The following is a 14,581-nucleotide window of genomic DNA, read 5'->3' as shown; positions in this document are numbered from 1 at the left end:
ATTTAAAAAAAGTTTTAACTATGAATAATAATTGTTAAGTTACATGTATACAAGCAGTTACTATATTATACATTCAAAACACAGTTATGAGCTTAACTTTATTTATCAAACAAGCACTATTTAATAACGTTGCACTTAAAGAGACATATATTAGATTATATCATTTAAATTACATCAGACACATCACATATAACATAAAAAAGGTTTACAAAACACAGACACATGCATTAAAAAATAATTATAATATCATAATCATAAAAACTACAATAACCTGAGTATAATTCCTCTGGTTACGCCCATATTTATGAGGTGAATGTGAAATTATAAAAGGTTTTTATTATTATTTGATTTATTGTAACAGATGGGGACACAGTCACAGTATATGTAAAACAGACGCTTAGTACCTTCCATGAAAGTGCTATTAAGTTCCCAATTCCTACATTATCAACACATTTGCATTTATATGTTAATATATGAATGAGCGCAACAGATTTCAGTTGGTTTAGGTTAAATTATACCTAAACCATGCATAACAATGCCAGGTCCATTTTCAGCAATTGGGAGTACTGGATATGACGCTATGGTTTGGGCTATGAAGATTCACCTTACTAGCTACGTATTCACCTGACCGACTGGTGGCGTTTGCCTCTCATAAACATACAGTGAAAAGAACGCGCATCTTCATAACTATGAGAAATCCCCACTTCTCGTTCTTGGGCCTCCCTCTTCCAGCTCATTCTCAGTACGATCCATAGCTGTCTGCTCTGCCTAGACCGTGCCTTATAAAGTTAACAGAGCTTAAAGAACCTAGCACTTCTATCTCCTCTTTCTCATCCTCGTCCCCTTCGAGCTCCTCTTCATCTTCAAAGCTGGAGCTCTGCGAGTCGCCCTGAGGCTTGGCACCGTGCATGTCCAACCCATGTTTTCCTGTATCAGTCAGTGAGGCGGCGGGAGCCGACAGCTCCTTGGCTTTGCGGCTTCTTTTCCACTTCATACGTCTGTTCTGGAACCAGATCTTAACCTGGTGAAAGACAGCAGATAATAATTAGTTGCAAGATCCTATATGCAAGAGTTTATATCCCATATCTCAATGTGACAATTGGTCACTAAATTAACCTTGTAATAACTGAACATAGTTATTAAGCGCTGACTGAGAGGTGACTCAACTCACACAATACTGTTAAATATTATACGGTAATTAGTGGCTCTCACCTGAGTCTCGGTCAACATTAGGGAAGTGGCCACCTCAAAGCGTTTTGGTCTGGACAGGTACTTGTTGAGCCTGAACTGGTTTTCTAATTCCAGCAGCTGTTGACTTGTGAAAGCTGTCCTGGGCCTACGACACTTCCCCAACAAGCCTGCATGGGCCAGAGCTGGTAAAGAAAGAGAGAAAAAAACGCTTATCTGTCATTATATTGCAAACCCAAATAAAGACATCTGTGCCATCAGACACAATAACTATTTGATATGTGTATTGTAAATATTCACATGACAAATAAATAAATGTATGCGATTCATATATTTCTCTTCTGTTTACATCTGACTGTTCTGATGTCAAAAGCCAACGTGCCTGTGTGCCTACATTACTGCCTTCCTCTGTCTGTCCCTTATCATTTATGGCCCTGATGTGAGGCTTTGCTGAGAGGATATTGCTTTGAGGGACCAATAAACCATCGCAGAGGTCCATTACCTTAATGAAAGCTGTGTAAATGTTAGAAATTGATTAAGCGTGAGGTCTTTTACATGTTTTATATTTACCATAACAGTTGCATGCTAAATAGTGAAGATAAATTATTTGACAATGTCATGGACCACGATCAAATCAGAGTGTCATAAATTATACATAAAACATAAAACAAAGTAGAGAAAATGTTTCAAATGACGCAGGGAAAGTCCCTCACCTCCATAATCTCCAAGTCTGGGTATCATCACCCCGGCTCGGACACAAGGTTCCAACGGGAACGTGCCGATCATCCGCTTCATCTGCTCGTGGAGCGGCTGGACGAGCTGCGTGAAGCCGGAGTAGAGGAAGGCCGGGTGCTGGCCCCCGAGGGCCGCCAGGGGGTACACGGAGCCCGGGTGCCCGCCGACGAGAGCCTCCTGCGCCAGAGAAGCTCCCTGCTGGGATAAGTTGAGGAGCTGCGACTTCGTCAGGATCCCGAGCTGGACCGGAGCATAGTTGGTTGTGTTCGGGTGAGAGGACGGCGTCTCAGACCCGCGGTTCGACACCGGACGGTCTCCGGGGCTCTCGCCGTAATAAAACGCCGAGGACGCGCCGTCGCTGCTCGTCCTCTGCTCCGCGTCGAGCGCCAGCAGCGCATCAATGCGGAAGTTTTTGGATTTCCCCACGGTGTTTGTCATTGCGTTTCAATATATATCCAGTGCGCGGCTGATGGGAATGAGGCCACTGGTTCTAACAAACACCGGGTTGTTTAAATGCAAAACCCCTTCGAACTTCAAACCCTTTTTCAAACTTTAAAGTTAAAGTGTCGGGAACCTGAGAGACGTCTTCGTCGTTGACCCGCTGCACTTGTGCCATGTGCGTAAAAACCACGTCACTAGTGCTCATCCACGACTGAACTGAAAAACAAATGAGTCGCGCCCAACAGCGTTATAAAGTCTGCTTGTCTGTGATTGGTCAGCGCTTTAGGGCAGGGTGTATAGATAATCACAATGAATTCTAACGTAACGTAATACTGCAAAGACATCAAGTTATTCATAAACTCTATGATCAGCTTCATCCTTGTCTCAGTTTGCTTGAGGTGTGCCTCTTTAACACACATTGTGTTACATATTCATCAGCACGTGAGACGCACTGACACACTTTATAATTGTATTGCCTTAATTACTGCATGGTAAAAAAAACACAATTTTACAACTAAGTTTTCATTAAATTATATTGCCCACTAAGGTTGAGAGAAACGCAGCCGTTCTTATCAGTGGTTCCTGCTATGATTATCCGTCATCACCACACCATGGGGCAGATAAAGAAGCAGTAAATTGACACAGGGCAAACAAATTTTCTCTCCAATCGGATCAGAACCTCGTAGAAGTGAAGCTGTCGTCTGTTTGTGCAGCCCTTGTGTTTTTACAAGCGAAGCATGGGTCTGAACGCCTCCTTGCAGATGGCACCGCCATTGTCAGACCCGACCCTCGGAGACACTGCACCTCATTGTGCACTAATGCGTCCTCACTGTAGACGTCTTTGAGAGTTTGGTGATTTCCTTCCAGGTTAAACACGGCTGATAAGAGACGGGGGCACAGGCCTGGGAACACAAGCTGCTATCTCCTCTAAGACAAACACAGCAACACCTGCTCATCTACCCAGCATTTGGACCCAGCGGGCTCATATGTGTTCAGGCATGTGTGTGTGTGTGTGTGTGTGTGTGTGTGTGTGTGTGTGTGTGTGTGTGTGTGTGTGTGTGTGTGTGTGTGAAGCCTGAGTATTATTAATATTATTTCTGGCATTCTGTTTTTCTCTTTGCTTATATTATTGTCACTTGTAATGAAATGATGATGAAATAAAGCACATGTGTGTGACTCACACAGACGCACATTCAAGAGGCTTTGATGTTCTGTGTGTAACGTTACCTCACAGGACACACTGGTTACTAATTTACAAATTTCAAAGCTTCTGAGTACACGACCATCGCAGATAAATCCACATTCACGTAGAGCGGACATTTTGTAGGTTGTTTAGGAACAAGTGACATGAACACTAATCAGAGGTTATAAAATTCTAAAAAGCATTTATTTACGACTGGTGACTTCATTGTAGTTATCATTGCCTGATGAGTTCCAGTAATGTCAGAAACGAGCTGTAAAAGCCCGCTGTAAAATAATGAATACTCTGTGATCTGTTGCCTATTAAATACTGTAAGTGGGAGAAAAGCCGTATCACGTACTGTAGCTAATAAAGCTTTTACAATCCACAAATAGCACATCATCGATGATAAGGGCCTCTAGATATAAAAGAGGTGGCGTGCTGTATAACATTTCACACCACTGAGAGATATTATTTTTGCTAATGTAATTTAATTGTGATTTATGGTCATTAGATTACCACTATAACAGCCTACAACAAAAGAGTCTTTGTGTTGCTATCGCCTATGTACATAGCTTTTATCTGCTCACTAAGCGATAGAGGTTGTGGTACTTTGTACGGTAATATAAGATATAAGGACGGACTGATTGGGTCAGTGAGGTCGACTTCCGGTATCTTGTCTGAGTAAAAACACCTATTGTCCGAATACTAAAACAATCACTGACGTTTGATGATGAGGATGAAGCCTTCCTCTTCAGCAGTACAGCATGTATTACACCAGGTGACAGCAGTCTGTACAGTTATGATGAGCTACATCCGCAGAAATTAAAATGTTGAGCAAGAACGGATCTGGGAGAGACCTGTTTGTCTGAAATGGACCATTTGTGTTTGCTCCATTCAGACACGAACGTATGAGAGGTTAAACCAGTGGGCGACGTCTGTCAGAGGTGAAAAGGTTCACACCAGAACATGGGGATAGATGAGCGAGAAAATTTGCATCTGGAAATTTGGAAGTCATGTTTTCTTCTTTTTTAATATTTAAAAGAGATAAAGCCTAGTTCTTTACCTTCTATGTACTTCAGCCACATAGACATATTCACTCACTGTGTTCTTCTGCCACATCCTCCTCACTTCTTTTTGAAAATAAAAAGTTCAGTTCTAGCTGAAACTCATAATGACCATCATCTAGCAGATAATTCCTTGGCAGGAGACGATAAATGAGTTAAACAAGACTATGCATCCCAGGAGACAAACTCCCCAACAGCGAGGCCTGTTGTTCTCCCGCAGCCTGTCTCCATTTGGGAGTTCTAGTCTGATATCTGCTTTTGGTTTCCATTGTCATATCTATTGTTGCTGCTGCTTTGCTCAGGTCGGCTCCGGGGAATAAAACGCTTCCTGGACGAGCAGGGATGGGTGTTCAGGGTCGCAAAGTTCAACTTTGTCCAAAATAGGTTGATTAATGACGGCCATCAAACCGGGGCCGAGACATAATGAAGGGGGACGAGGGGGAGGAGCGGAGGAGGGGAGGAGGTGGGGAGGGAGGGGACGAGGGCTGAGAGTGGATGATTATTACTTAGCACAGTAAACAGGGAGCTGACAGTACAATGAAAGGAGGCTTCAGGGCGACAGCGGGGGGAGAGAGACAGCGTCGCTGGGCTAATTAGCGCTAAACAGAGGCCTGTGAATGAGGGGAGGCGGCAGACACACGTAGCGCTGGTTAGCACACAAAGACGGAGGCAGTGACGGGGAGGCAGCGCGGTGGCTGCGGGGAGTAGTTAAGCATCTGTTGCTGGGTGGGACACCCAGGGTGCTTCCCAGAAGATACCCTGCCACCAACTATGTGTCTGAAGAAGAACGGTTCGATCGTCGCTCAGGTCATTGGGATTCGTACCTTATGCTCACATCAATGTCTGCGAAAACAGAGATATTTGAATCGGAATCTAAATCATGTGGGTTCAACCTCTGGGGATGCTGAGCATATCTGACAAACATGGCAACACCATCCAATTTAGAAATATTTTGGCCTGAGCACAAAGTTCATGAACGTTGCCTTATTTATCAGTTTTTTCTTGTTCGACCTCTCAACATCAGCTGATTTAGTTATCCTCCCCTTTTTTTCAAATCATTTTTTATCATATCATCTGTCCTAACACTCTCTCCGTCTTTCAGACAGTTCAATTAGCCTGGTGCTGCGCGGACACGCCCACCGATCCATGTCGGCGGGGGTCCGATCGGCAGCCTGCGTGTGTTTGCGTGCGCGTGTGGACGGTTTAGTGCTAGTTGATATCATATATCATATATCATAGGGTCGGCTTCACCTGACACTTCACATCATCCTCTGCCCTTCAGCTCCAGAAGTTCAGCTGAAACCACATCTGTTGAATAGATAAAATAATCCGAAAGTGCAGCCTTGGATTTGCGGTAATGTGTTTTTATTATGTCTTAAAGCCAGTGTGGATAAAAAGGCGATGCAGGAGTCAGTGGCACCTAGAGTTTATTATTTTAACAATAAGCCAGTTTCTTTCTATCAACATAAACTCATGCTTACAGCAGAAGGATGTGGTTAACGGCGGCCTTCGCTTCGCTCTAACTGTTCATTTCACCAGACTGTGGGCTGACAGGCATAGAGGAGGGGCCGTCACTGGTGATGTATACATGTCTTGTCCCCCTCTGAAGATGAGATTTCATTTCCCTAATTGATCCTCCCCTTGCCCTTACTTTACACCTTCCCTTGTGATTGTCTGGGTCGACCTCCTGCCAGCACCTCCTCTGTTTTCCGCCCTGCCTTTGCATTTTTCTCCTCAGCCTCCCCCCAGATGTTGCTTGTCTAATGGCCTTCTGAACAAATTAATTAGCTGGAGTCGTATGCAGTGAAAAACCAGGTGTTGGAATCATTAGCTGCATCACGGGCCATATGAACTCCTTGATGAAGACTCATTATTCTCACTCTTTCACTCTCGGCGTCCTCCGTAAACGTCTGATAGGCCATAAATAAGGCCTCATACAGTAAAGAGCTGTGCTTTGTAGCTCTGTTCAAAATAGATTTCTGTATAACAAAGGCATTTTAAGGAATAGCGTAATGCATAAAAGTAGATAGGAAAACCTGCGAGTGTGAATAAATAAACCAGAGCAAAGAATCATAGCTCATAGTAAGAAGTTGATGATACAAGTAATAACTGTCAGTGTAACAAAAAGCCCGACATCGGTCTGACAAGCGATTGATGCATGTGTCTCGGCTCCGGCATAATGCCTGCGAAGCACTGCCTGGTGATGTATGTGCAGCTATTTACTTATCCATATCAGCTCCACAGCTGCTTGTGTTCACACTTCTACTCGCTGTACTCCCTGTGTTCTGCTGTACAGTACCAGTGTGTTCTGGATGCAGAGACACAACAGCCCAAAATGAGACCAGTATTTTTACTAGTGGTTGTGACAAACTTCATGCTATATACAAGCTTATTTTAACTGATCAAATATTAAAAAATGATATTCTTAATATTAATGCTAAGGGTGCCTTCATCGATGACTCGGAATTAGGCAAACTCTATGTAAACTCATTATCCCTGAGAGGATTGATCGCATGACTCTGTTGAGGCCTGTTGAATTTTTTAGGCAAAACTAAACCTAAAGTTTTGTTATTAAAATTAAATGCCAATTACAAAGTGCATCATGTTCAGATGCTTCTTTATCTGTTTCACACTGGTGAATTCATTTGTGTCCTCCAGTATGATGAAGCTGTTCATTGTGACCTTTAATATGTGACATGGTGTACATTTATGAGCCTTATGTCACTTTTAGCAGGTTCGTTTTCTTTTTTTATATATTTTGTGAGTAAAGGCGCAGACGAACAGCGTTTACTTCCACTTCACTCATCCACAGATGGTGCAACAGAAGCTCTCGTTCCCCCTCAGTCCTGAAGTCTCCTCCATTCTCGCCTATTGATGTGATAATGGATACTAATTGATGAAGCCATTGAGTGTGTTGGTGACACGAGGGTGAGCGAGGACACAAACTCTCCACCACCCAGTCACACTCATTAATCAGACTTCTTCCAGCCGCTGTCCCTCCCTCTAGACAGCAGTGTGTGTGTGTGTGTGTGTGTGTGTGTGTGTGTGTGTGTGTGTGTGTGTGTGTGTGTGTGTGTGTGTGTGTGTGTGTGTGTGTGTGTGTGTTTGTGTTTTAGGTTATTTACCATGTAGAGCTATTTTACATCCATAGTGTTGATTGTTGTTGTTTTAAGTCTTGAGTATTGTTTTAATTCGGACACAGATTCATTCCAGTACATCACCAGTACGTCAGCTAGCTGGCCACCAGTGTGTTGACATCCACATCCTCTTTACTCAATAATTAAATCTGCCCGTGAAAGCTCGACACAATCAATGTGGTTAATTTGCTTTCACCACACACAGGATGCGTATGGATTAGTGAGTCTGGGTCCAGCAAACAGCCACAGAGTCTGTGTAAGATGTTGATAGAAGCACTACAAACAGATGCAAAACAACGATAGACGGGCATGAAAAATCCCCATGAGGGACAAACAGCAGGGAGGATAAAGACACAAAACAAGCAAAATAAGTACAGACAACTCTAAACACAAAACAAGATCTAAAGCAAACGCTACAAAGAGAAACCGCAGAAATACAACAGCTTCAAAGAAACAGTAGATAATTACAAATAGATTCTAAGTACTAAGAGATGAGAAATATTTATATCTTAAAAAGATCTGATATTTAATTAAAAGATATGCAACGTTAAATTAACAGTAGGCAGAAGAAGACTGAGCAGCATGTGGAACTGGCTCCTTTTGCTGTCTACTTATAGTGGACGTGCACCTTCCAAAGCCTCCACTGGGGGCGTAATGCTCTTAAAGAAGTAAGTAACTGGTGTTTAAGCAATTTATTGCTGACAAAGCAAGTTCCTAATAGTCATTTCCTTTTTTCAGTGTAACGCTTCTTTAAGGGACGTTATGTCCACTTGTTGGTTTTGACTGCCCCCTAGTGTCTGTACTCTATAACTACACATCCATTAATGACGTGGGCGCAACCAAAACGTTTATTTTTCACACACACAGTGTGCTAAAATGCGTCTGATGGCGGTTTCGGTGACCTGTGGGCGTTTGGCCTGAGGCTACTTTTAAAAAATACTTAAGCTGCCCCCAAAACAATAGATAACGATCAGCCATACTTAGAAGAGATCTATGCTTGAGAGGCGCAGGAAGGGACCAGAAGCCATTACAAGAGATGCTCGTTGGCCCGCCGTTTATCTTGACTGCTTCTATCGGGTTAAGTCTCCTGCAGCATCGAGGCACACTTCACTTTTCAGACAGCTTTTATCCCCAGACAATGGCTTTTTTATAGTCTGGGATTAATGGCCACTGAGTGTGTTTTTTACTACTCACCCATGACTGCTTTCATTTTTTTTACCCTACTCTGACATTTCTGTACCTCTTTTATTGAGTTTGGTTCTCACTGTCATTCTATAACCTTATTTATGCAATACATAACCTTGGGTTGAGGCCAACCTCTCTATAGGTCTAATGCAAGAGAGAATAAAGCCGTAGACCGGAATATTAGGTTTGAAGAATAAGTTTATTAATTGTGATAAAGGACCTACAAGTTTACATACTGTAATTCAGAAAATCCACCAAGTCACTATAATACAATTGTACTGCAGCTCCATCCAATTTAAGAGAAACAGAGACTGTGCTTGATCGATGTCCACTTTGTCCATTAATTACTAGACAAGGATCAGTTCTGTACAACAAAGTGGCGGCGTCAAGTCAGAAATGTCAAACCACCACAGACAGAATGTTGAAGCGCTGCCGTACAACCTCAGCACATTTTTGCAAACTTCGGGACATGTGTCAGTTTCTGTGGGGGATTTCAGCTCACGTCATGCTGCACTGAAGACAGAACGGTAATAAGACCCCAGCCATACGCGTGAGCACCGGCTCCCATCCTACTGTATTTGTACTGTATGAATTTCACATTTGCGGTTCGCCTTATTTTGGTTTTCACCATAAGAATTTGAGCAGGGTGCAGAGTTCGCACAGTGGAGTTCATCTAGTTGTTAAACAGACAGTACTTCTGCAACAAAGAGCGCTATTAAGATCCAATTACTGTAGCTGGCAACACTGCGGCAAAAGCATCATGTCACATTTCAAACAAGGAGCTTTTCAGGTTAAAGATGTTTGCAACATATAAATGTGCTTTGTTAAATACTCTGGACTAGAAGAGGAACATAGTTGTAATTTAACCACTTAAACATGAACAAGAGGAAATAAAGTTAATAAATAAATCTAAAAAACAAATCTGAAATATTTACACTAGAGAAGTTACATAATAATTTGTTTTAATCTATTAGAAGTACATTCACTTATAGTATATAATTAAAACCTCTGTCATCGTTTTGATTTATTTAATGCAATGTCATCTAAAGTCCATGTGGTGTCGCCAAAAGCTACTTAAACTCAGAGGAAGTGGAATCTTGTGCGCTCTGTTCGCCAGATCATCATAATATTGGAATGATTCTAAAAATAAAAAAGCTATAGCGCCTTTTCAGATGCCGCCGTTTCAATCTAAGCAAATATCTATAAAGCAGAATCCATTTTTCACAACGTGGCACAATAAACCAAAAGAATAAAACGTGACAAATATTTTTATTTTCCTGCTCGCTTGCTGTATTAACAAGGCAAATCTCTAAGACAGGAGCCGTGCTGTTGCGCTGCTTTGATGCAGCTCTGTGTGAGTCCTACAGGCCCTGCAGCGGCGCTCCCACTGTGGCTTGAACATCCACGGGGAGGCTGAGGCTCCTCCCCCGTTTCCCAGCCCGCTGAGTGGTGGGAACTGGGTACTGGGCAGCTCAAAACGCTCCGCGCTATTTTTACCACGCTGTACTCAATCCGAGGGCTGCTCCCCGGAGACCCGTTGCCTGCAGCTCTCCCCAAGCCGCGGAATTTAACCCTAGGACAGCTCTCCCCCAGATGTGATGGAAAACATCTGGCCAGCTGCTTGACTACAAGGCCCGGCTGTCCAGCCCCAGTGCTTCTAAAGACTCCCACTCCAGGCCGCCCCCCCGCTGATGCTGCTGATAACAGCCCAAAGGGCCTTTTAAAGGAATGCGAGATTTAATAAACTGATGTCTGATTTAAAATGTCGTCTGCGTGGATTACATAAACTACTGAAATGCTGGAGCAACGTGACCTGTTCATCATTCCGCACTGATTTAGTGATAGAAGTGTGATTCATTGCTTGGAACAAACAACAAACCCATATAATAAACAGATGCTGGGAAATTGTATAAACAATGAAAATTAAGAAAAAAAAAAGAAAACTGATACAGATTTTTCATTTATTTAATTAAAAAAAAAAAAAAGATTACCTGCAAGTAAATGTTACACTGAGTTCTGCTGAATTAAGTCCATGTCTCCGAGCACATGTTAACATGAGGCACACAAGAAGGCAGACGTCACTTTTGCAGCTCTAGCCACTGGTTTCAAACAGGAAACGGAGAGGAGAGAAAGAGCAGGAGGGTCTGGGCCACGTCGAGGCGTGTGCATCAGTAAAGGCCATCGGCTCCATTGTTCCCAATGCGCGTGACACGTAAAGAAAGAACCAAAACAACCCCCCATGTCCACCTGCTGCATCAGAGAGGGCGACGTCACCAATACTGGCTGTGTTGTCCCTTCACACGCCGACCAGCAAAGAAGGACCGGCTGGAAATGCACTCAAACCTGGCTCGTGCGAAAATAAAATGCCACATTCTACCAAACGCTGGTCAATGCCTTTGAATACATCAAGAATCTATAATAAAGGTGTGCTTGATATTCGGTCTGTCTCCTTTAAGAAATAACACAAAAGGTCAGAGAGGGTCAAGCACTATGATAACTCACGCTACGCTGCGCTGGCAAAAACGGCTATTTCTCACACACGGCAACTGAAATGATAACACTACAGAGAAACCCTTTGTCCTATGGAGCTTATGTACAGCTTTAGATACAGTGAGGTCGGCTGCTAAGGGTCCACTCACTAGGGGCCGTCTGGAGAGAGAGCGATCGAGACAAAGCTTTCATTTATTGCACGCACAAAAAAATTATTACCATTAAGGAAGTGTCTCCTGCGCCAGAGGAAACTCAGGATCAGGTGAAGACATTATGGAAGGTGTTGGCATCTTCACTTGTCGCGGTCGGGTGCCGTCCCTCCCACTGGAATGTCTGTTCTGCCCTTTTCGTTATCTTTCGTTGAGTCCTGCATAAAGCGAGGCGCTTCTTTGCCTCGTTGGTGGATTTTGCAATTTAACGGACAGAGATTCGGTTCATCGCGTGTCTTTGCAGGTAAAATGCAGCTCGGACACGATTCCCCCGCCTGCACTTTGCTTATGCAGCGCTGTCAATAACACATTACCACCACGGGTTGATGTACTCTCCCCTATTCTACAGCATGGATGTTGTCAATACGAGTGAATGGGGGAAACATGTGGTTTGTATTTGTGCATCGACATGTGACAAGTCATGGGACCTGTTTAGTGGCATTTGCACTGGTGGTTCACAATAAAATAACAAATTATATAAAACTTCTTAATGGTCCAACGTCTTGCTCTTTTTAACAAATGAATACAACATACCATCAAAAGTTTTTTTTTTTTCTGATCATCCTCTTTTTGGTTACACCAAGTCATAAACTAGTGCAGTTTTACAGAGACAAACCCAACCCAAAAGCTCCCACTTCATCTTTTTTAAGTCGCACGCTCAAAATCAGATGAGTCGGGGCCATTTGAGGCTGGAGCTCGTCACCCGGTTCTCACAATGGCATCGTCTCCGACTAAATTACCAGACAGGCAGAATAATCATTACATCCCCGCTGACGTGCAAAAGTCTCTTGTACTCCACCAAGACCTCTTCCTTCCATCTTCAGCTCTGTCGCCTAGTTTTACAAAACACCAGTGAAACTTTTTGCCAAATTTCTGTGGCATGCAACCCCCGCTAAAAGGGTTTCGCGGCACCTAACAGTGGTGCTGATGTAAATCTGATGACGAGAGACTGAAGAGACAACAACTTAAACGAGCCAAATAACTGCACTGTCACTTTTGGGCTCAGGGTGGGCACTGGGGTTGCGGTTTTGGATTTGGGGGAGGGGGGTGCTCCTCTCCTTTAACCCCCTCCTCCATGGGAGCACTCGGCAGCAGTGGACGTGCAGGCGGTGCAACTACGCCGTGTTGGGCACCGACACCTCCAGCAGGCGGTTGTTCTTGCGCTTGCAGGAAACGCTGTTGCCGTTCTTGGGGGCGCCCTGGATGAACTTCACGCACACTTTGTCGTGCTTGAACTGCACCAGGAACCTGTGGCACAGAAACATTATGAATGACGCCGTTTGGATGCATCGCGTGCGTCACCGAGGAGCACTGGCTGTTTTGCTCTCGTGCTCTTACTCGTCTGAGATGTCGACGCTGAGCTGGTCCCGGTCTGCGGCCGTGGCCCCGATGCGGTGCAGCTTGGTGATGATCTCGATCAGGCGCTCGCTGCTGAGTAAGAAGTCGCCTTTGGTAGCGGATGCTGACCCCTAATACAAATAATACAAAGCAACTGCCATTAGAAACTTTTTAACATATTTGGAATCAGTAAACGATTTGTATATAAAGTTACATTAAGAATAAATGTTACAACTAATAACCAGAACCACACCAACTTTTTTAACTTTTTTAAGTGTTACTGTGTGTTAGAGGGAGTTTTATGTTTGTGTGCGTGTGTGTTGAACTCTAAAATGTTCTTCTTTGTACTCATTTATATAAAAAAAAAACTATTTCTACCAGAACTTCCTGTGGCTAAAGGATTTCCCATGAGCATTTAAACCAACAGCATATTTTCACTCTGGCAACCAGAGGAGATCTATTTCAGTTAGAGGAAGTTACTGCAGGCTCATTCCACGTACAGTATGTGCTGCTTAGTGCAACCGTTCAGTTTAGCAGCCGAGAACCAAACACGAGTTATAAAAAGTCTCAGGGCACGAAGCGCCGTTCACAACAAGTGTCCCTCACCTCTTTGAGCTTCAGCGCGAAGAAGCCATCACTCTGGGTGCTGACGGACACGCTGGACAGGTCCGGCAGAGGGACGCTGGCCTTCACCTGACCCGTCTTCTGGTCGGCCAGGACAAAACTCTTCTTGGTCAGCAGGAAGATCCGGGCTGTGCCCTGCAAAGCCGAGCAGAAACCAGCGAGTCAGGGGGGACTTTAACGTGGTGCAGGATGCTGACATTATGGCAGATAGAGGGTCTCGCTCCGATCTGGAACCTGAGGCATGGTTAAGAATACAACACCTGCCCGGACAGAACAACAGCCATGGCAGCTCTTCAGCTGTCAAGGCATTAGATGGCTTCACTGCTGGGTGTGACCAGCGGAGCGACTCAAGCAGTCTGCGTGGAGGTCACAGAGCTTACATAAAGTAGATAACGCATAACAGTTGCATATGTTACCTTGCCATTGGCCCGGTTAATCTTGTTGACTACATCAGCCAGCAGAACCTTTTCGTCCACAGCGCTGCTGAGCTTCTGATACTTGGGGTTCTTGCTGATCTCCAGGTAATCTCCTTTGAAGGGCTGGCTCACGCTGATTCCAAGGACGACATCAAAGACCATCATAAGATGCTTTCATGTGTTTTGTGTACAGCGATTTTAGATACATCAAAAACTGATAATATTTATGTTCAAGATACAGAATGTTTGAGGGTACCTGCGCGGGTAAAGAGCCTTTTTATCCTTGAAGAGCTCACTTGCCTCCAGTTTCTCCTCATACACTGCCTTCCGCTCCTCCGTGAACTGGCTCCTGTATTTCTTGCACTGATCAGATGGATGAAAGTTAAGGCTTTTCACATTGATCATTTCTTACGGCTCATCAACACTGTTCTAGGAAATCTGGGAGCTTTAGAACGTTGGGGTTGCACAGAAAGCCTGTTAGCTCAGTGTTGGTCCCACCTCACCACTGCAAGTTTAATTTGTATTGTCTTTTATTTTAGATTTCTAACACAAGTGTAAATGCTGTAATTTG

General features: G+C 43.9%; 2 protein-coding genes across 5 annotated transcripts in view; both read right to left on the bottom strand.

The window, feature by feature from the left end:
• Positions 1–81: 81 nt before the first annotated feature.
• LOC114847301 (motor neuron and pancreas homeobox protein 1-like) lies at positions 82–2,563 on the bottom strand. Its single transcript, XM_029136867.3, has 3 exons — positions 1,902–2,563; positions 1,213–1,373; positions 82–1,021 (listed from the first exon to the last, which is right to left on the bottom strand). Exons 1-3 carry the CDS (start codon positions 2,359–2,361, stop codon positions 740–742), a joined length of 903 nt encoding a protein of 300 aa, XP_028992700.1. The 5' UTR covers positions 2,362–2,563; the 3' UTR covers positions 82–739.
• Positions 2,564–9,874: 7,311 nt separating this feature from the next.
• myo1b (myosin IB) overlaps positions 9,875–14,581 on the bottom strand; it is a 44,678-nt gene continuing 39,971 nt past the window's right edge. For all 4 annotated transcript variants that reach the window (XM_029135891.3, XM_055504900.1, XM_029135894.3 and 1 more), the window contains 5 exons: positions 14,267–14,373; positions 14,011–14,143; positions 13,577–13,729; positions 12,971–13,101; positions 9,875–12,880 (listed from right to left, as the gene is read on the bottom strand). In XM_029135891.3, the coding sequence (XP_028991724.1) occupies positions 12,748–12,880; positions 12,971–13,101; positions 13,577–13,729; positions 14,011–14,143; positions 14,267–14,373 (657 nt within the window). In that variant the 3' untranslated portion in view covers positions 9,875–12,747. The remainder of the gene's footprint in view (positions 12,881–12,970; positions 13,102–13,576; positions 13,730–14,010; positions 14,144–14,266; positions 14,374–14,581) is intronic.

Source organism: Betta splendens, chromosome 21 (genome assembly GCF_900634795.4).
Source record: "Betta splendens chromosome 21, fBetSpl5.4, whole genome shotgun sequence".
In the NCBI taxonomy this organism is placed as follows: Eukaryota; Metazoa; Chordata; class Actinopteri; order Anabantiformes; family Osphronemidae; genus Betta; species Betta splendens.
Note: the sequence above shows the minus strand (reverse complement) of the source record. Positions and strands in the feature narration are given on the sequence as shown.